The sequence below is a fragment of the Barbus barbus genome, assembly GCF_936440315.1.
Source record: "Barbus barbus genome assembly, chromosome: 43".
NCBI lineage: Eukaryota > Metazoa > Chordata > Actinopteri > Cypriniformes > Cyprinidae > Barbus > Barbus barbus.
In genome coordinates, this window is record NC_136721.1 from 15,897,428 (window position 1) to 15,921,075 (window position 23,648).

A 23,648-nucleotide genomic window follows, 5' to 3' on the forward strand; every position below is an offset into this window, starting at 1 on the left:
CTTGACTGGTTGTCTTAACTGTGGCCTTCTCCTCCTATATTTATGTTCACGGCTCTCCTCTTGAGTTCTGTGTAGGAGGTGGAGGGTTTTAGTTCGTATGTAGCCTTCCTTCTCTCTGCTCCTGACAGAAATGGAATAAAGGCAGCCTATTGTGGGTTGAGCTATTACCTGATAACAGACTGTCATTTTAAAACCATTTTGAAGTCATTTGCCACTCTTTGTAGTGCCATTGTAGTACCACTTGCGTTCCCACTCAGCCCTCCCTCAGTTTCCCTGTCGCATGCAATCCTTTCCTGCTCTCCCGCTAGAAGACAACTCCTTTTATAACTGATTAAGAAAAGTACTCCATCACCGTCGATTAGAGCTGAAAAGCTGAAGAATTGCTATTATATTTTTCTTCTTTTTTAACCTACTCGGGACTAAGAAATAAAGTGTAGAGATTGAAAATTTGATTGAACAAGTGCATGAACTTTTACATTTAATCATCGAACAGTTCAAAGTAACTTACAAATAAGGACAAGCAAAAGCTGTTTATCATACAAAAGCCAACAGCATTAGTAATACTGCAGTAATGTATTTCAAGAGACAACCAGTGTAGTACAAAAGCTAGAACAGAAGAACTGCAAGAAAGAGACGAGAATATACTGGGAATTAATTGCTTGTGGAATAGGTGTTTTTTTAGCCATTCAAATATTTTACATTTTTTTAAGTATTTAAACAGTAGAAATCACTGTTTACTTAAATAATTAGAAAAAAAGGTTTTCTTATGTTGTTAAGCACAACTCTGTATGACCGTGCGGTTGTAGAGATGTGGACAATGTAATTTAACTGGTCTTTAAACACATCCCCCAGGATCTTGGCTGACTTTTATTTGAATGTGTGGGGTGTTGGCAACTCCTGCAGCTAAAGCTTTGGTAAAATGAGATTTCTTATGCATAAAACAACGATAGAGAAGTTTTTTTTTCTGAAATATCCTGCAGGGTTGCTGACATATGACTCTTCTTTTTTGGATCTCTTTGAGTTAATGAAAAACAACTGTATTTGCCAAGAGATTTTTCTGTTTTCCAAATGAACATTTAAGGGTGTAAGTCAAATAAACAAATTTTACCCCTAAGCTTTTTTTTTAAGTGTTGGATTTGATGCTTTCATCTCATTAAAATAGAAAAAAGCATTTCAAGTCGAATTCTTGTAGGTTCCAATAGCCCATCAGGCTCTGGGTATGACAAATAAACTCACTGTTAGTGCGCCGTGATGTTTTTCTAATCTTTCCCTGAGGTAAACTTCCTTGTACCAAACAGATAAATCCTGCCATAATCCATTGCAATTGCAGTGCGCATCAACAAATTCTGACAATTCTATACACCAGTGACCACAAACACTCCTCACCAATTTGGACCCCACTATATAGGCTGTGTTTTGGTCAGTTAAAATGTGTTTTTTTCCGCCTCAATTCCATGAGCCATTCAGGAACGACACATTCTTGGAGGGAAGCCATGTTGGTTAATCTCTAGGGCAAATTTATCAGCCACTGATCAGCCCATTGACCTTCGGTGCAGTACCCCAGTATTTCAAGGACCGATGTCCCATGAAAAACAGGTTTTTGAAGAATGCCACAGTGATATAGAGACATTTTATGAGGCGGCCCTGTACTTTATGACTGGCAATAAAGAAAAGGGAAACTCGACGGAAAGCTTTTTCTCAGCAAAAACCGGAGGCAGAGGGAGGTAATTATCTGGCTCAACTTTTTTGCTGTTACTTACAATGTCTTAGGGAGCCAGGAGAGCTGATAGATATCGCTATACTCCGTGTTAAGTCAAAATGACGGGGGACATTTTACTCGGGAACAAAGGGAGCCTCATTTCACTGGGGCAGTGTCTGAAAAGATAGCATGTGTCTGAACTTGGAGCCATGCACACTGGAGATGTGGAGTTCATCTCATTTTGGCTTTGTATTCTCCTCTCTCCCCGTGCTGCTGGGCTCCTGACGATGTACAGGTGCTGTGACTGATTGTTTGGAGCTGTTCGCCTCCTCTCAGTCAGATGCATACATCTCATATATGTGCTTCTGATAATGATCAGCTCTTTAATGTTGGGGAGAAGTTGTAAATCACAGTAGTCACGGTGCTCTTGATGTGATTTAGCATGGGAGGCATTTTATCTCATGCCTGTTAAAGAGGACTGCTGTTTTGTTGTTGTGGTTGTTGTTGGTGGTGGTGTTCTCGACAAGATTTGAGCAGATGCACTTAGCCTTAAAACATGCATATTCAAGATTCAAGATTTTTATTTGTCACATACACAATTATACAGAGTATAACCAGCAGTGAAATGTAGGGCATATATGTAGGGCTGCATGTAAAATAAGTTAAACTAGATAGGTAATCACAATTATTTTGCTCAAAAATGGTTAATGAGCACAATCACTGTCATTTTAATTTATTACATTTCATAATTATCAGAATTATTGCACTTTTACAAAAACACAAATCAAGAGATTGTCAGCTTGCATGGATTGGTCTCAGATTTAGTTGCTGCAAACAGCACAAACTCTTGAAAAAAAGGACTGTATTGCACTTTTATTTGAGCAGAATATCTCAATAGAGATCACTAAACTCCAAATTACATGCTCGCCGGTGTTTTCAGCTCATCAGCTTTTTTTCCGTAATGTAGAGAGCATATGTGTACATGGTTGCCTGGTTAGAAAAATTAAATAAACCATTGGGCAGAAAATGTATTGATTTAAGGGAAAAATACTGATTGGGGAATTTAACCTCTTGACATCTGGCAACCGCAACCAAGAACATTTGTGGAAGCTTGTTATTAATGGATGATGACACAAATAGCAAATTAAAATGTAACAATTTCAGGATAAATAACTGGGTGATTAGTACAGATGATTATACTTAATAAATTGAGAGAAGCAGGAATTGTGGTCATGATTAAAATACAATATATTATGCAGCACTACATATATACATAATGCATATACATAAAATAATTTGTATATTATTTTATATTATTTAAAATCCTTTTTTTTGGATTTTATACAAAAATAGAAATTGCATCAAGCAGTTTGACAAGTAACTGTAAAATAAAAAAAAGTCTTATTTTCTCTATACAATGAAAGTCGGTGGGGTCCGATGTTATTTTGGACTCCACTGACCTCTCGAGGGAGCCGTTTGCCCGCACTGTGAGCGGCTCTTGCTGCGCACACCCCGCACCCAGAGGGCTCTCTTCCGTGAGGGAGCCTTTGTGAGTTCCCCGCGCGGTGCTGGTCCCGTTTTTGCTGAGGCAGAGCGGCGGCTGCACTCGTGGGGCTCACAGGCTGATTTGGCGGACGAGAGTGAGACGGGAATTTCCCTATCTCCTCCCGTAACCGCCAGATCTGGTGCCCCGTCTCTTGAGGGAGCGGTTCCTTCCTCTCGAGACGAGGGCTCGGAGCTCCGTCTCTCGTCCTCTGAGGAGGCTGAGGCGTCGAGCGCCGACGAGGGTTCGCCGCCCACACCCCAGTATGAGGAGCTTTTAGAGGTGGTTACTAGGGCAGTGGCCAAGCTTGACATCAGTTGGCCCCCCGAAAAATCAACAAAGCCGCAGTCAAGTCTATTAGATGAGCGTTTTCTGCGCTCGCGGCAACCACCTCGCCGCAGGAGCCTTCCATTTTTCCCCGATCTCCACGCTGAGGTGTCGAGATCGTGGTCGAGACCGTTCTCGTCCCGCCCGTTCGTCCCCGCATCACACTATTATGGCAATGTGCGGGACCTGGACGCGTGCGGGTACAGGACGATGCCACGGGTTGAACGGACGCTTGCGAGCTATCTGTCCCCGCTCACGGCGTCGTCCTTGAAGGCTCCTACCCTGCCTACTAAGCCTCTGCGCACGACTTCATCCTTAGTGGGCAGGGGGTATGCGGTAGCAGGCCAGGCCGGTGCGTGTCTGCAAGACAGTGGTCTGGCCATATCTCTAACACCAGAGGTCAGTCTCGAGAGACTGATTCCCTTAGTAGATCATCTAGCGGCTTGGCAGCGGCTGCCAGATGTGTCTCTTTGGGTCCTGCGAACGGTAGAGTATGGTTATTCCATCCAGTTCGATGGGCCATCTCCGCCGTTCAACGGGGTTTGCGTGACTACGGTCCGCCCCGAGCAGGCTCTGGTTCGGGAACAAGAAGTCGAGAATTTAGTAAGGAAGGAAGCCATCGAGTTGGTTCCTCCTCACGAGACTCGCGCCGGCTTCTACAGCCGATACTTCATTGTTCCAAAGAAGGATGGGGGGCTGAGGCCCATATTGGATCTGCGAGCTCTGAACCGCTCAGTCAGAAAGCTGAAGTTCAAGATGCTTACAGTCAGGCAGATTGTATCTCAGATCAGGTCCGAGGACTGGTTTGTCTCGATAGATCTCAAAGATACCTATTTCCATATATCCATCCTTCCCTCTCACAGGAAGTTCCTGAGGTTCGCTTTCGGGGGCAAAGCGTATCAGTATCGGGTTCTTCCTTTCGGCCTAGCACTCTCACCCCGCACTTTCACCAAGTGTGTGGATGCGGCACTGGTCCCGTTGCGACTGCAGGGCATCCGCATACTCAATTACATCGACGATTGGTTGATTCTCGCTCAGACAGAGCAGTTGGCGGTTCGGCATCGAGATGTCGTTCTCGCCCACATGAGAGAGTTGGGGTTGAGACTCAACGCCAAGAAAAGTGTGCTTTCTCCAGTTCAGAGAACCACTTATCTAGGCATGGTGTGGGATTCGACCACGATGCAGGCATGTTTGAATCGAGTCGATTCTCACGGCAGTCAAGAGAGTGCGTCAAGGCCAGCCATTCACTGTCAAGCAGTTTCAGAGGCTGCTAGGGCTTATGGCAGCAGCGTCCAGCGTGATTCCTTCTGGCCTGCTGTACATGAGGCCCCTACAGTGGTGGCTCAAGAACAGAGGGGTCTCCTTGAGGGGAGACTCGCTCCGCGCTGTCAAAGTGTCACGCCGTGGGTTCCGTGCCTTAGACATGTGGAGGGATCCTCAGTTCTTGGTTCAGGGCCCGGTGCTGGGAGCTCCGTGTCGCCGCGTCTCGCTAGCGACGGACGCATCCCTCACCGGTTGGGGTGCGGTCATGAGTGGCCACCCTGCCCGTGATCTGTGGAGTCGACGCCACCAATCGTGGCATATCAACCTGCTAGAGATCCTAGCTGTGTTCTGTGCACTCAAGCACTTCCTCCCGGACCTAAGAGACCGCCATGTGCTGGTGCGCACCGACAGCACGGCAGTAGTCTCTTATATCAATCACCAAGGAGGTCTGAGGTCGCGCCCCTTGTACAAGCTGGCGTGCCAGATCCTGGTGTGGGCCCAGGGCAAGCTCCTATCCTTGAGAGCTATACACATCCCTGGGCGTCTCAATGTGGGAGCAGACGTTCTGTCGAGGCAGGGGCTGAGGCCCGGGGAATGGATGCTTCACCCAGAGGTGGTGAAGCAGATCTGGAAGGTCTTTGGCCAGGCACAGGTGGACCTCTTCGCCACTCGAGAGTCAGCGCAATGTCCCCTCTGGTTCTCTCTAGCTCCGCCAGCCCCGCTGGGTCTGGATGCTATGGTGCAGACGTGGCCGAGGCTGCGTCTGTACGCCTTCCCCCCGATCGCTCTGCTCCCGGGAGTTCTGGAGAGAGTGCGCCGGGACGCGGTCAGTCTACTGCTAGTAGCGCCGTTCTGGCCGGGCCGAGTATGGTTCTCGGACCTGATTGCTCTTCTCGACGGCACCCCGTGGCCGATGCCTGTCAGAAGAGATCTCCTCTCACAGGCAGGGGGCACCATTGTGCACCCCCGCCCGGAGCTATGGAAGCTGTGGGTATGGCCTCTGAGGGGGCGCAACTCGTAGCTTCCGGTCTGTCAACTGAGGTTGCTGAGACCCTCCTTCAATCCAGAGCTCCCTCTACGAGGAAACCGTATGCCCTGAAGTGGAAACTCTTCACTTCGTGGTGCGGAGACCGCCAATCTGACCCAATTAACTGCCCAGTTGGTACAGTGCTGGAGTTCCTGCAGGCTCGTTTCTCCGCAGGGTTAACCCACTCCACGATTAAGGTCTACGTGGCTGCTATTTCGTCATACCACACCCTTATCGATGGCCAGTCAGTGGGCAGACAACCCCTGGTTATACGTTTCCTCCGCGGTGCGCTTAGGCTGAGGCCTCCGGTGCGATCACGAGTCCCTACGTGGGACTTGGCTGTGGTATTAGAGGCTCTGAGTAGGGCACCGTTCGAGCCTCTTGAGGAGATAACTGATAGACTCCTCACTATTAAGACTGTCTTCCTGTTGGCCATCACCTCTCTGAGGAGGGTGGGTGACCTTCAGGCCCTCTCATCGGCCCCTTCTCACATTGACTTTGCGCCCGGCATGGCGAAAGCATTTCTCTACCCCCGTCCGGGGTATCTTCCCAAAGTCCCGACAGTCGTACCACAGCCGGTCGTACTGCAGGCCTTCTGCCCTCCTCCCTTCAGGGAGCCTGACCAGGAGAAGCACCACTGTGTGTGTGCATACATCCACAGAGCTGCCCTGTGGAGAAAGTCGGACCAGTTGCTAGTATGCTATGGTCCGCCTAAGAGGGGTCTTCGAAGCCCACTCTTAGTAGATGGATTGTGGATGCTGTTAATCTCGCTTACGAGGCCTCTGGGCTTGCCCATCCGTTGGGAGTCAGAGCGCACTCAACTAGAGGTATGGCGGCCTCAAAGGCCCTTTGGGCAGGTGTCCCAATACGGGACATCTGCGACGCTGCTGGATGGTCCACGCCCCTGACCTTTGCGAGGTTTTACAACCTTGATGTCCGAGCCACTCCAGGCTCCTCTGTCCTTTTGTCCTGACACAGACAGGGACTTGTCAGTATGGAGGCGTTGGTATAGCATTCCCATAGCGTCTTCGGACGCAGCTCGACGTTCCTGGAAGGGAACGACCTAGGTTACGTATGTAACCCAGGTTCCCTGAAGGGAACGAGAGCTGCGTCTCGCAGCCATACTTCCGGCATCCCTGCCAGCGCTTGCTTCATGACATGGAGCTGACGCGGGCGCCGCCTCACGTGCTTATATACTTCCTGGTCGTGACGTCACCCCGCCCGTGACGCTTCGCCCTTCTAATTGGACTGATTACATACGATATTCAGAGCGGAATGACGCTGAGAGCGTTCCCATAGCGTCTTCGGATGCAGCTCTCGTTCCCTTCAGGGAACCTGGGTTACATACGTAACCTAGGTCGTTTTCCGGCATGTCATGTAATTCACTTTAACCAGGTACTCTGCTATAATAACCATATTCAAACAAAGTCATTGTCTTTTCAGTGCAAACATACCCTCTTACATGGGTCTAAATGTGAATGTTAAAGGGATAGTTCACCCAAAAATGAAAGTTCTGTCATCATTTTACTGTCATCAATTACTCACCCTCAAACCAGTATGAATTCTTTCTTCTGCCAAACTCAAAGGAAGATATTTTGAAGAAAGTTTGTAACCAAGCTGTTTTGGGGCACCATTGACTTCCATAGTAGTAAACTGCTCTGTTTCCCACATTCTTCAGAATATCTTCCTTTGTGTTCAGCAGAACAAAGACATTCATACAGGTTTGGAACTACTTGGAGGTAAGTAAATGATGACAGAATTTAAATTTTTGGGTTAAAGAATCATCAGTAAAAACCCATAATTATTGACTACCGTTGTGAGTATTTGTGGTGGTTATTGCCCTGAGACTCTCAGAGTCATCAATAAACTCTGTTTGCTCTAGTCAAACACATTTTTTACAGTCTTTGTCTGTCATTTGTCTGACTAAGCACTGCAGTGCTCCACTTGTGGGCATTAGAACTGGAGAGGTAGTCAACTACAGCACTGCATACAATATTCATACCCATTTCCAGTCGAACAGCCATGCAATTCACTGCAATCCAACCCCTCCTTAGCAAACAATTTCCTCTGTGTCCTTTTTTATATATTATATAATCTGGATTAACAAGTTTGCTTCAAGCTAAATAAGATGTGTCATGCTTTTGTATACAAGCAATTTGCAGTATTGTTTGGTTGCTGCTTGGCTGACTCGGGTCTGTAAACTTTGAGCCATGGCAAACACTTTTACAACCCAGAAGCCCTAAAGCCTGGAGCTCAGTAGAGAGACAACAATTTAGAACAGAACATTTGATGATTATCTAGTGTTTTGTTACATTATACTGGTATATGTTGGATATTGGAAAAGCAGCACTATTATGAAACCAGCTGTGCTGCTGTCACGCTACTGAAAAGTATAGTTAAGTTTGTGTCATCGCTATGTGTACTAGTTACCAGTGTTGGGGAGTAGTTAACTACAAGTAGCGACGCTACTAACTTAACTACATTTTTCAGTAGCTTGGCAGTAGCTCAATTGCTTTTTAAACAGTGTAGCTTTTCCAGTAGCTAACTACTTTTTGCAGCAAGTAGCGGTGTAGCGCGAGCAAAAGCTACATTGCGTTTTGTCGAGCCTGCGCGAATCAGCGCGATGCAAGGATATTCTTCTTGTTAGATTACAAACTCATTTTTTGCCATTACCGCCACCTGTTGTTTAATCACGCATCTTGCGGCTAACGGTTCACTGATGTACAGAAGTGGGTTGACACACCCATATTATCCATGATGGAGCAAGACGTGGCGGCAGATTTGGAGGATGGAGAAACAACTAACGTTAATTACCCATGGCCTTATTTGTCCAAGTTCATGTCTCTCAAAGAAACGACAAGTAAAGGTTACACTTTTTGTAACAGTCTGAGATATTTGAGTGTTGTGTGTAATAAAACAATACTCTTTGAAATTATAATTGTATTGCATTGTTTTAAACACTAAATATTTTACTTAAAACATTCCTCAGACACTTATTCAGTTATTTATAATATACGTTGTTCAAAAAAATCAAAAGTAGTTTCAATGTAGCTAGCTACGTTTTGATAGTAACTTGTAGTGTAGCTAACTACTTTTCCAAAAGGGTAGCTTGACTGTAGTTTAACTACTTTAACTTACGAGTAGCTTGTAGCTTGTCAAACTACAGTTTCAGAGTAGCTTCCTCAACACTGCTAGTTACTGCCAGCACTGGGTTAATTTAGTATGGATTGAATTTGAATTGAACTTGGCTGTCATGCTGATCATGATTAAAGTATTTTCAATTGAACACTCTAAAACCCATGTGGTTTCTACATCGAGATCAAAAAATGTTCAATGCAATTAAATGCCATCTTGCCATGCATAAATCACAATTGTGGTTTTATTGGCACCAAATATCCACAGTGCATTCTGAATGAATTCAAAGCCCTGTCCTCAGTTAGAACAGCAAGTGTAATTTCAGAGATACAGTCTCTCTGCCACATGCTCATGCCCACAAACTGGAGTCTGGCCAAACCAGTGGCGAGCTTTCATTATACAAGTGTTTTTATTTATTTATATATTTTGAATGGAACACCATGTTTGATTAATTAGCAGCCATATTTTTGAGTAATAGCTTTTAACTTTAGAACCTTATGAAATCTAAATTGGGGTTCTGTAGCTATTAGCCCGTATGTGTTAGCTTTGAAGCCATATATATGTTAATGTACGCATTAACATGTAGATTTTATTGTAAAATAAAATGATAATTTTGCAGAATACACAAAAAAGTATATCACATTACCGAAACCCAATTTTCTCAGTGACATAGCCCAGCAGGCACAGCATGTCAATATAACGCCAGGTTGACGTTGGACATGAAGTCGGACAAATGTTGCATTTTGGTTGAGAATGAAAATTGGGTTGATGTCAGTATTTGAGGCAGGCAATTTGGCGCTGACTTAACGTTGGATTTTGGTTACACAACCTAAAAACTACAAATAAATCAATGTCAGCTGACGTCGGTATTGGACATCAAATTAACATTAGACATTAGACATTTTGGTCACCCGAAGTCGCAACCGATATATCACCGAAACCGAAAATCAGATATCAACAACTTATGATGTTGTGTGTCTGCTGGGAGCATTAGCAGTGGTAACATAGCTATGTAATCAGTTAGCAGTATTAAGGAAACTGACTGTTGCACTCTATAAGAATTCTTTCCAAATAAGAGTCCAAAGTTGACACAAATCTGCGGGGGACTGAATCCTGCATGACAGCTGCCTTTGAGATGAATGGGAATACTAAAAGAGCGCTCTCTCCAGGTATTTTAGATCTCCTTGCTACCTGCTATGCTGACTAGCAATAGCAAGTTGCAAATCACAGTTTTACTCAGCTGTAAACTAAAGACCATTGATATTTACAGAAAGAACAGACTCTTCAATACATTCCACCCTCTGTTTCAATAAGAAATATGTCAGGAAATAAAATTGCAGTCGTCAAACCATTTCAATGGTCTGCCGAGCTATTCCCAGTTGGCACAAATATTAATATTTTCTCTAGTAAAGATGCTGCTTTAAAACTAAAGCTGAATTGTATGTTGTTGGGAGGTATTTTTATATAAGAGTTATGTTTAGCGCATCCACACTCTTTTATCCATTCTATTTAAGTCAAATAATCATATTTTAGTAGCTCTCCTCTGTGTTCATCATGTTTGCTCTTGACTCCAGCCTTCCTAGACTGACTGCCAATAGCCAAACAAAATAAAGCCCTGAAACGCCATCAGCTGCCATTGGCCAAATTGGTCATAGCCAATGGATTGTTTCCCTGACAACATTTTGCCTAAAAAGCAAAAACAAAAACCCCATGGTTGAACGATAACCAAATATGCAAATTTAAAGAAGCTCATATATTTTCATGCTGGTTTGTGGTTGTCATTTTTTTCATTGTTGAAGGCTTTGGATTCTAATAATCCGGCCATCACTCATATTTTCATTTGACTTCCTCCCACCAGCCTCTGTTCTCACTTATTTTTCATTTGTCGAGGAGATGTGATCCCCGGAGGTATGACTCTAAATGAGAACGTACCTGCATATCATTACATCATTCTCCAAGTCATCCTGTATGACAGGGTGCCTGCTTCCCTTTTAAGCACGCTCTCCCATAATTCATCGATGCTGGGCTCAGCATCAGACTGAATCCGTTAGTCAAGGGCTACAGAATCGAGCTGAGATTGCAAATGCTGGTGATTGGGAGAGAGTTGGAATGGCTTAAAATCTCACCAGACAAACCAATACTCAAAGCCTGGTACCTTGAAATAAAAAAGTCCAGCTCTCCCAGAGTGCAACAGCAGGAGCTGTGGTTGGTATAACAAGTACTCTGAGGTGCTCAAATCAGCGGATTTTTCTCCTCCTTCCTTCATGCCTTGGCAAATCTAGTGAGCCATCAGACTTCCAGGGTCAATTGACTTTTTCCAGCCCTTACGGCAGTACACTCAAGCTCAGTGAGCAATAGATAGCAATAATGTAATCATGAAAAGCCCACTCTGGACTCAAACGTGTCTGTGCTTATGTTTCTGACCCCTTAGGTTTGTTTAGATGTCTCATCGGGGGCACAAGCCTTAGTGCACAATTGCTTATGTTTTGATGAAGTGACGTTGGGCAGATTGTGGAAGATATTTCTGCAGCCAGGCATGACGAATGCAGATCAAGAGTTTCCTGCCATTAGTGGGTCTCTGAAAATTTCTTCATTATCATTATGGAAAATGATAATGTTTCATGCGTCATTTTTGAATGGGGAAAAGAGGAAAGATGGATTTATAGAATCTCCCAGAAAGCAATAAGGCTGTTCAGTTTTTAGATTGAAAACTTGGGATTCTGAATACATTTGTAGAGTCACAGATTTTGATTATTGAGTAAAATAAGATCTTTAGGAGGTTTAAACCTTTTCTTCAACCACATATGCTACAATTCATTAGTTTGAGATCTTTAAGAATTATGAATCTTTATGAATTACAGGGTCCTCTCAACTGTGAATTCTGAAACCAAGTGTGCTTGACAAGTAAGATGACCTCATGTGGCAACTTGTTAAAAACTTGTACAAAATGGTTACAAAAGTAATAGTTGAGTTATGACTCTGTAATTTATTTTGTAGAACGTGAAAGTCTCTTCAAGTAATGTTAGACCTTATTTTATTCATAAATTGAAATCTGCTATTCTAAAAACCTCATTGAAATTCCCAATGGGACCCACGGTGAATCAGCCCTCTGGGTTGGCCTACAAACCGACATCATGACTAAACAGCTATTATTTTTGGAGCTCAATCGAGGCTGATCGCAGCCTGTTCGCAACTAGCAATCGTTCTGATGTCAACAGAGCAATAGAGGTTAATTTACTCTGTATCTACAAGCCATGTCAAGTAGCTCTGAAGTGGCTGGTGCAATTTTGCCTAGTTCTAAAATCAACAAAATGTCTTTTTTAGCCTTAATGGTGGCTAGGAAAGACTCGCTATTTAAACATGTGACAGAAGCTATGTTTTTCCAATACATCTGTCAGTGGCATCCTCTCCATAGGCTCAGAATCTTTCATTTTCCCCTCTGCTTGCTTCACATCTCCAAACATTTGAAATCATCTTAATTTTCTCCCTTTGCTCGACGATGCTCGATGCCCAGATAGCTGGGGCCATTTCTGTCTTCCTCCCTGTCTCTGTCTTGTTCTAACTCAACATGTAATTATGTTCAATGTGGAGTTACTTCTGAAATGTAATGTTCTAGATTATTCATTTATAAATGATAATGATTACGGCTGTATATTGGAAAGAATCTGGCAATACGATGTGCAATTTACAGTAATTTTACTGATTTTGGTTTGATTTTGAATTCATTTTGATAAAATATTATATAATTTTTATATGACTATTTTCCCCTGTTTTTTGTATGTTTGTAAGTTGTTTCTGCATAAATGAGGAATGAGACCATTCTGTGTTTCCAAACCTTATTGACTCTAGGGGGCCTTTATCTGTTAAAAACTTGAAAGTTCATTACATTAAGTATTATTTTTTCTTCTTTGCAGTGCCGGGCTGTAATTTGTTTGAGGTATCCATGTCTGTGCAGTCTGAACACCTCATTTTCCCTCATTTTTCAAGTGAACTAAGATATGTTTTGTCTTATTGATTGTGTTTCTATTAAGTGGCTACCATTGAAAGATTTGTCCTACTCGCCTTCAAGTGCTGGTGTTAACCTCAGACACTGAATGCTACCTACTCATTTAATGTATGCAGTGTGGGCACTCTGAACTATTACCATTATTAATGTTATCTATCAGCTCAGCAGTTGGCCACTATCCCGTGCAACTCCTACTTCACTTACAGTGAGATTATACAAGTTTTATAATGGCAGCTGAGAAAATGGCCCAAGGGCAATCCAATTATGATGCCCCAAAACCTTACTATGCTAACTTTCCCTGAAGGCCAGAATCTGAAGTTGGGACCGTTTTCCAGCCTCCAAATCGCCACTTACCATGTGCTTATGTGGCACTGTCAGCATGTATTTCAGTTACCCAGAGTCTTGTCTAAGCCATCAAACTCTCACTAAACTGATACGGACAAATCAAGGAAGTGTTATAGCCGTCAAGCGATGTATATGAAAGAGTTCAGTCTTTAATTCTTATATTTTCTGCTAACCAGAGTCTGCTTACGAAAAATAATGTAACCATAAAAGAAAACCCTAGGCCTTTTCGAAAATTAGATACCAACTCAAATGAAGAATGATCTCTCCCCACACATTAATCATTAAAAACAGAGGAAGTTATAAACCTTTTTCATGCTAGAATATTATTTTCTGGTCTTTATCCTAATGAATTACTAAATGAAACACCATGGTTTTTTTTTATTATAGTGTAAAATTATCTGTCATGCAATCATTCAGAATGTTCTTTGAGTAGGAATTGTAAGGCTGTCTGTTCACCAAAGAATGATGACAGAAGCTTGAATGTCACTTTTTTAACACTTTTGTTTTTAATGCAGTCTGGTACTTTGTTGTGAACCTGACTGCTCAACCAATTGTTATAGGGCGGTTAGATGTTTTTCATTGAGGCAACAGTCTTGAGTCGTCTCTGATTTTAACTAAAATATTCAGAGCTGTATCAAAATTGTACACACAGTATTATTTTAACCCCAGCAAATTATCTTGGCTCACCAGCTAATTAAGCCTTGAATACAGTTTAGGATGAACATATGCTAATTTTAGGAGAGCTTCAGCTGATCTAGCGAGATGAAACAGTGTAACACGTTCCCTCTTTTATCACTCAGTCATGAATGGATTTAGTTATTTTAGTTTTTTTCTGCTTAGAGCACTGAGATTTTACTTGCATAATGTGTGTATGAGTGTGTGGTTGGCTCTTGTATACTGAGGTGGGTTTGAGCAACATTGTTGTGAAGTGATTAGATAAGTCACTACAAGCTTGCCATCTCACTTGTAATTGGCTCTGAGGACAAGGGTGGCATGTATGTTCAGGCACCGTCTGCTTATGTCTCGCTTGTGTCTCTTTCTTGTTAGCCCTCTTCCCTCTGCTCTATACAGCTACTGTTTCTGCCCTGCGGAGCTTGTTTTCTTTCCATGATGTATATATGGGTAGTTGACGTGAAGTGAAGTGACATTCAGCCAAGTATGGTGACCCATACTCGGAATTCGTGCTCTGCATTTAACCCATCCAAAGTGCACACACACAGCAGTGAACACACACACACACCGTGAACACACACCCGGAGCAGTGGGCAGCCATTTTATGCTGCAGCGCCCGGGGAGCAGTTGGGGGTTCGGTGCCTTGCTCAAGGGCACCTCAGTCGTGGTATTGAGGGTGGAGAGAGCGCTGGACATTCACTCCCCCCACCTACAATTCCTGCCAGCCGGAGACTCGAACCCGCAACCTGCGGATTACAAGTCCGACTCGCTAACCTTTAGGCCACGACTTCCCACAATGACGTATCAATGGTGTGACGGAAAAATAAAAAAAAACAACTAAAAAACTTCTATAACATTGAAGATAATCCTCTCTCATGCTATTTGTAATTGTAAATTTTTTTTTTTTTTACATTTTTGCTACGTCACACCATAGGACACAGTCCAATTTTTATTTGTCAACTACCCATATAAATCTGTATATATGTCATCAGTAATGTCAACCAATATTGATATAATTCTTCTATTCATATTAATTATGTACATAATAAATATAAATATATATGTATAATTAATTACATTTTTATTACCTATATTATAGATAATTGTTATATTGTAATATATTGCATATTTGATTTAATATGAGTTAATGTGCTGTAAATGCTTGAATTTCATACTAGAATATCATACTATATTTATTTGTATCCTAATGATCAAGATCTGTTGTCAGATATTTAAGTATCATGTAAATTTGACAAATGTATCTATATAATATCATTTATCTATTATCAGCCATAACTTGCTAATAGTAGTTGGCCTAAATCTTAACATTGTCGTGTCTCCATTCTTTCTTTTTTTAATCACGTCTTGAACAAAGGTTCACTAGAAGTAATTCAGTAAAGGTTCACTGTAATTTTCAGTACACATTGTCCACATAATACTTTTTTTTTTTGAGACAGAAACTAAGAATTGCTGGTTTACTGCCATGTTCCTGTGAAAATGCCCATCTGATTCTTCTAAATGATTAGATATGTTATATTCTTCTTGTTTCCAAAAGAAAGACACAGTGACTGTGATTCAATGAATTTGTTAGTTTTTTTTAGGTGGCACATTTTTTATTTATGTTTTAATTTTTTTGAAAAGAAATCAAAATTTCACTTGTTAATAAGTTTGGTGTAGCACTGCATTCAGTGTGTCCTTTGTGCTTTATTTCTCTGATTTCTTTTTTCTTTTGAGTCTTTACTCTTTATCTTTCTCACTTTTCCTCACTCTCTCCTTTTTTATTGCTGCCAAAAAGAATAATGTTTTAGTCCCACAGGAAAATAGTCTTTGAGTAAACTTTTTCTCCCACCTTTCTTCACTGACATTTTGCATTATTCTTCTCAATATCTGGCTCCCCTGAAACAAAACAAACTGATTCCACTATATTAACTCAATATTCATGAGATGATATGATTTATTATTGGTGATTTACATTAAAAGAATAATAAAACAAAATTAACTCACTCTGTACAAATGCAGTAGAACATATCCCCAGACTCAATCTATATTGCACAGGCAAAACCTTTGAACAAACCATAAAATACTTCATGTTGCACAATGGTAAATAAGCATCATCTTGCTGTGCTGTAGTGTCTGCCTTAAGCACCAATAGCATTTGTCTGCCACCAGCTGTCACAAATCTCCAGCATCTCTTTCTCTCAGACCAGCGCTGTGACGCAAAATCAATGGAGCCTCTTGGGTCCTTCCATCACCCCAAATATCTGGAGTGAACTGTTGGTTGAAAGCATTCAATAAAAGAGTCCAGTTGCCTGGAGATGGGATTGCAGAATGGGGCGGGAGACAAATGACTCTTACTTTAGAGCATGCAAGTAGCAAGGTTGGGTTTAGAGGTCTGATGGATGAGTGATGTCTTTTTTTGTCTTCTCTGTTATTTGTCAGTCATCGACAGTCGGATGCTGATGGAAGGACTGCAGAGATTTGGTGCCATACCGACTTATCTTCCGGTCCGATACCAGGTGCTGAATGCAGAGTCGGCCTTCTTCCTGAAGGAGGCCAACCAGGACATCATGAGGAACTCCAGTCTGCAGGTTCGTACAGAACTTTTCTTCATCCAACAAGCCAGAAAGATGCCGTCAGTCAATGCCAGTTACGGGCCACTGTATGTAGAACAACCTGTTCCTGCAGAGCTTCTGGGCCCGGGACTCTTCAATAACCCCTCATCCACGTCACCATCATCCACTTCCTCTCCTCTCTTTAGTTTTAACTGGAAAGTGCAGACTTTTATTATGAGTGAGCGAATCCATCCAAGTTGGCCGAAGGTTCAGGTTCTCTTCTACGTTGTGGGCCGGGACTGGGACGATTACAGTGCTGTGGACAAGTTGCCATGTGTCAGGATGTTCGCCTTCCACGAAACCCAAGAGGTACGAGGCACCTGTCGTCTAAAAGGGGAACTCGGACTGTGTGTGGCTGAACTGGAGCCTCTGCCTAGCTGGTTCAGTCCCCCTAGTGTCATACCAGGTCGACAGAGATCTCCCGAGCTGATTGAAGGCACTCCTGTGGAGCTGTATTACATGCTACAATCCACCAACACTGGGGAATGCAGCTCGGAGGACTCCCGCAAGACCAATTCCATCCGCACTGGGCAGCTGGGCCCTGCCGGGTACTTCTCAGGGCCCACACCCATGCGCAGGATCGGCAGCGTACGCCTATTTCAGCCGCTCTCTGAGCTGCGTTTGGACAGTAACTTTGTCGTGATGGTTCCCTCCAGACCCATCAGGCAGAGGGAGACGGTGTCAGCCTTCCTAGCGGTCTCCACGCTTTCATCAGTAGAGATCTTTACTTTAAGGTGAGTGATCAAATCTTGTAATACTTTTTTTAGTGATACTTTATTTTATTCATTTTATGGAAAAGAGCAGATCTGACATTTTGATAATTACTCAAAACTAAATGTAAAAAAAGGAGTTTGTTAACCATTTTTTGACATATTTGTGATGACATATTTTTTGCCCCCAACTGTTCCCCCATCCCCCCCCCAAAATATTTGCAGCACTGCTAATACTGTACCTGCAAATATCATGAAAAAAAAAAAAATTACAAAATAAAGCCATAAGCCTTATGTATATATCTATATCACACTTTAACATTTTAATTAATGTTTTAAAATGTTATCAAATGAAAATTGAACAACATTTATTTTTGACAAAGTGCTGCACAACAGAGGTATTCTAAGTTATTACATGGACAAACATGATATTCCTTAAAAATAATGTTTAAATAAATAATTATAAAGAATATTATTATTATTGTCATAACTTTTAAGTACATTGTACAATGCAAATTTATTTAAAATATTGGTTAAATTGGTTAAATTGAACTTTTATTTTGACGGGTTGTAGCAGACCTTTGAGTTTAGTGTATTTGACAATGGTTTTTCTCTCAGAGCAGCTCTGCTGATGTTCGTGTTTATGTAGATGCTGAAAACACCATTAGTGTCATGCATGCATACTTCAGTATGTAGTAGATAAAACGGCGCCACTCATATCTACTTTTGATTTATCCATCCATCAGATTGCGCATTTTAAGTGGCAACCTCGTTAACGTTATACTGTAAGTCCCATGTTCACGACAGCACCGGGATTCCCTCTGCATCACAGAAATTATACGGCCTTATAATTTATCAATGCGACATACCTTTATCTGCACGGAGGGATGATGTCCGCGAATATGAGCGAACATGTTGGATGTATTGCCTGCTTTGCGTTCACATTTTTTGCAAATTGGATTCGTCCTCAAGGACAACCCCACGTTCGTGTTTTTTTTGTTTTTTTAATATCCAAAGTATTCCCTTACTGCAAACTTTTTTCGGCGGGGGATGGAGATTAGATACAATCTCTGTCTCTGTCATTTCAGCAGAGTGAAGCAGTCTATTAAGCATATGCGCGGGTGAGATTATTATATATATATATATATATATATATATATATATATATATATATATATATATTTTTTTTTTTTAAACCGTAGATATGCAAATGTTTACAGTATGATAACCGTGTACGTTCAAACCGCGATAGACCGCCATACCGGTATATCGTTACAACCCTAACCTTGTGTAGCTTCTGTTTATGGTTTTCAAAGATGAGGACATGTCATGCAACCTGTTCATGTTGAAATTCGTCTAATTTGACTGACTTCTACCAGGGATAGTTCACCCAAAAATAAAAATTCTGTCATTAATTACTCTCTCATATGTCGTGCCAAATGTAAGATGTTCGTTCATCTTCAGAACACAAATTAAGATATTTCTGATGAAATCTGAAGAGCATTCTGACCCTCCATAGACAGCAAGGGTCCTAACAAGGTCAAGGTCAAGGTCCAGAAAGGTAAGGACATCGTTATAATAGTCCATGTGACATCAGTTGTTCCACCGTAATGTTATGAAGGTACATTATTTTTGTTTTCTTTGCGCACAAAAAGTATTCTCGTAGCTTCATAAAATTATGGTTGAACAAAGGTCTTGCAGGTTTGGAATGGCATGAGGGTGAGTCATTAATAACAGAATTTTCATTTTTGGGCGAACCATCCCTTTAACAGAACAAACCTGGATCTCACCTTTTCAAAAGCACTGGACTTTAACGATAGGTGTTATAAACCGACTGCACCTTCTAGAAGAACATATTTGAAAGTTTATCTTGACATTCATTATGTGAAATCTACATAGCCCAAAGGCTAAGACTACCCTTTAAAAACAATTACTAATTAACTCTCAATTAGTAGATTTAACTCTTAATTAGTAGAATACAACTAAATACAAATGAGTTATTAAGGAAAGAGCTGTGCAAACTCCACAAGATGACCTGTTTGAAATTAATTTTCCTAACAACCCAGTGTGCAAAAGTGAGAAAATTCTTTATTGATTCATTGAGTGTTGAGCTCTAATTAGAACAAGCGGATTTGATGAAGCAACTAAAGACAATCTGTGTAAGTGAGTAAATGACCGTGAGAGAAATTAATGTTCGTTCCTGTTTGTATTCTCTCACGCCTGATATCTAAATCATGTTTCGAGTTATACGCTAACAGCCTTGGCAAATTTGTCAACCTCGGTTACCACTGACTTACAGCTCGGCCACTATCTCCTGCATGATTAACAGACTTTAAGTGTTCCGGTCTCAATACAATCCAGTTTTGCTCCCATCTAATTCGTTTGCGAATAGTGGGTGTTTACTAGAACAATGAATGAAGCTTAGAATGCAGAAAGAAAAAGCTCAGAAATGAATTGCTTTTGATGTAGACAGAAATAAAGAAGCTCCTGGCAGATGCGTTGTTTTCGGAAATGTTCTCCAAGGGTGCTCTAACATTAGAAGCAGCAGTTTCTAATAGAGTTATCAGGGCAGTTTTAATTAATACAGAAATAAAACGTTTAGTCCTCAATAGCAAGTACATTTGTGATGTCTTGGGTGATGTGGTGCTGTGGGAAACTGTTCAGTGATGTTTTCACTGTAGTTCCTCCTGTGTTCATAAAGACTGGTGATAAGATCCTATAAAAGTTTTTTTTTTTTTTTTGCCTTTCCTCTACTTGATGCCTAAATGTCTTTGTGATGGCTCCAAGTCCCCTCAACCCCTGGAGATAGGCACAGCTCTGTTCTCGGCTTGGGCTTTGCTCCGAGTTCCAACCAAACAGTTTTTTAAAATAGTGACCAGCTGAGCGCTGCTGATAGGGCTGTTTCTCTAGGGTCCCTGGCTGTTGATGTGTTGTGTAGTTGTGTAGGTGCTTGAGAGGGAGGGGAGGAGGTTATGTTGGGCAGCAGCACATGGTTCAAACTGGTTGTGTCGCTGGTGCTCTTGGAGCTAGATCTCCTCATCTTATCATCAGCCTAGGGATAAAAATGCTCCCTGATCAGCTTTTCCCTGCCTAACACAATCAGGGTAAAACAGAATAGCTCCTGAGAATCGCATCTGAATGCCAGACTTCCTCCAGCATGATGTTCAAATGAATACACCATACACTGTATGGACTGAGATTTAAAGTGCATCTTCATATTTTTTTTTGTTTTTGTTTTTTTGCAGCATGTATAGATTATAATATTTACATGCATGGGCGAACTACTGCTGGAAATAATCAACAAATGAAAATCTACAAATAAATTTATGTTGAAATAAATACATTTAGATAAATATATCTACTTTTTATTTATTTATAGATGAAGTAATGTTAGGGCTGGGCGATATATCGAATGCGATTGTCATGCGCAGCTCGTCAGTAAAGCTGGTTCCGTGATTAGCGGTAAATCTCCATCACCTGCTTTCAAATGGAGCGGCATTTAATACACCGAGCCGTAGTTCACTGACAATCTACGCAATATCGAGTTCATTATCGAAGGCGATTCATCTGCGATAATGAAGTCAATATTGCGTAGCTTGTCAGTGAACTACGGCTCTGCGTATTAAATGCCACTCCATTTGAAAGCAGGTGATGGAGATTTACCGCTACTCACGGAACTGGCTTTACTGAAGAGCTACGCATGATCATTGCGTTCGATATATCGCCCAGCCCTAAGTAATATGCATGATAATGTAAAAAATATTTTTTAAATATTATTATTATTATTACTCAAATAAATGTTCCAATTGTAAAAATAATATTTAAATAATTTAAGGTTTAATAATAATTTAATAGAAATTCAATATTTTGAAGCAGTATTTTTCACCCATGCATGTAAACCTTTTAATTTGTGTCTTCCACTTTCCGGTCTCTTATGAGAGAAATCACACAGATGCTCTGGAAAAAAATTAGCTATTTTTAAACATGATTTTTAGATAAAATTTTACAACCGTTCTTAACCATTCCCACCAACCAATATTTTTAATCTTTCTTTGAGAATAGAACTTATGGCTGTAATATTATAAAGTTTATTGGTGATGAAAATGTATTATTTTAATTCTCAGGCCAGTGTCATGTATTTGGAGCTTGCACTTCCTTGCTTTTTGCCTCATTAGTGGTTTGGAGAGCAGTAACATGTTGAGATGGGATTTACACCTGATTCATAATGCAAATGGAAACACGCTTCCCTCACGAACAAATTAACAACCTCTCAAAAGATAAATAGCCCCTGCTGTATTGTAGTTTTGACTAAACAATCTTACACGTTTCTGCATGTCCCAGTGGAATATATGCTAATACATGCAAATGAATAATCATTCCTTATGGACCATTTCTTATTTTGCTATAGCAGAGATATTTTTCCTCATCCAATTTTAGTCCAATTGCATATATACACCATACAGATGAGTACAAATGACCAAAAGTTGATTGGCTCTGTCATTTGACTGGTCTATAAACATGAATCTGCTTGTCTTGAATTTGAAGGTGTGTCAAATAAATGAATGACGGTGAATATAATTATTGCATTTCACTTTAATAGCGTTGCGTTCACATTATTTATTGACTTCCTTTTTGAATAAGCAAAAGATTTATGTTTAAATAGCTGATTTAAAGGCCACACATAATGCATTTTTGCACTTAAGTACAGCAATTTTGTAGATCCATTGTCCTCTGGTTAATAATCTAGTCACTTCAGTATGCCTTACTGTGGGTGTAGTAACACATTTATGCATATATTAATCATGTTCTGATATAATACATTTGTTCTTAAAGAGACAGTTTTCCAAATATGAATATTCTATCATCATTTGTGTGTATGACTTTCTTTTTTTATGTGGAACACCATGCAGAGCTCTTCCACATAAATTGCCCATGCTAGGATTGCACCCATACTAATATTGTGGCTGATACAGATAATTATTTTTGTTATGGCTGATAGTAAAATTCTGTGCTATTTTGTCTATTTAAATTCAAAATGAGATGCTAAAAACTATGCTGTGAGTAATGTGCAGTGCAGTGAAAAATTGATTTTTATTTTGAGAAATCCTTCTCAAATATTACATTTAACAGTATTTTTAAAGGCCTTTATCTCTAAAGGTGTTAGATATTTAACTGTAAAAAAGTCCAGTATTGAAGAATACATTAACTGATATGTATCATCCCGATCTGTTGTGCATCCCTATTACAAGCTGCTCTTTTCTGTACAATGAATGTCAATGGTGGCCGCAGCTCTCCTTGGTCCCCATTCGCCTTCACTGTACAGATGAAATACGTGTTTCTTCCTGATGTTTCTGAAATGGTGTTTGTCTCATCCATTGTTTGCCTCTCTCTCTCACACACAGATGGTTCTGTGCATTTATTTTCAGTGTCCCTTTAGAGCAAGGGCTATGAATTGGCCTTTTCACCGATGTATTGGAGGCTGCAAGAGCCACTGAACTTGATTAGTTGCCATCACAGTTTACAGAGCGATTCCTCCCAATTTCCTTCTGCCCCTCCAGGGTCGCTGGTACGTGTTTACTTTGAAGGCACAGACTCTCTTTATCTGGCCATTAATAAGTAATTAGTGATTTGTGCACAGGGAAAACTTATTCGCTCTCAAGCTCTAGTTTGATTTGCTTGCCGCACAGACTCCCTCCACAAAGCAAACAGCGGCTGCCCGCAGCGAATAATCTTAGTGTGCACATTTCTTGGTAATGATTTTTAATGTATCCCCACCCATGAATTTCTCAATCTTTCAGCACGGTGGCTGTCATTATTTGACTGAAGGCACCGGATGATTCTTTTTCCTTAATTATTATTCACTTCGCCTATTTTGCACAGACCCGGGGGGTCCTGGGAGGAATGGGTGCTTTTGCCTCTCTCTGAAGTGTGAAAGTTTGTTAGGCTAAACCATGATCAGAGTGAGTAACATTGAGTGTTGTGGATGGTCAGTGCTGTGCTCAGATGCTCCTCCCCGCAGTTCACAGCAGGCCGCCACTGTCAAGTAAAGCTGTTTGTTTTTTGACTTGAAGAACCTGACTTATTCCCAGAGAGAAACTGTTGTCCATGATAGTGGTATAAGAAGTTTTAGCTTAAACCTCAACTTTGTTGTAAAACAATGCAAGTTTTGAATGCATTTTAACACCACTGTTTAAAAGTTTGGGGTTGGTAAGATTTTTGAATGTATTTGAAAAAAGTTTCTTGTGCTCATCAAGACTGCAGTGATTTGATAAAAATACAATGAAAGCAGTAATATTGTGAAATGTTCTT

General features: G+C 41.2%; 1 protein-coding gene across 1 annotated transcript in view; it reads left to right on the forward strand.

Moving 5' to 3' along the window:
- LOC306862311 (transmembrane protein 132C) overlaps window positions 1-23,648 on the forward strand; it is a 135,125-nt gene that overhangs the window by 23,231 nt on the left and 88,246 nt on the right. Inside the window, exon 2 of the mRNA XM_079405060.1 lies at window positions 16,457-17,363. Within this exon, the coding sequence (XP_079261186.1) occupies window positions 16,457-17,363 (907 nt within the window). The remainder of the gene's footprint in view (window positions 1-16,456; window positions 17,364-23,648) is intronic.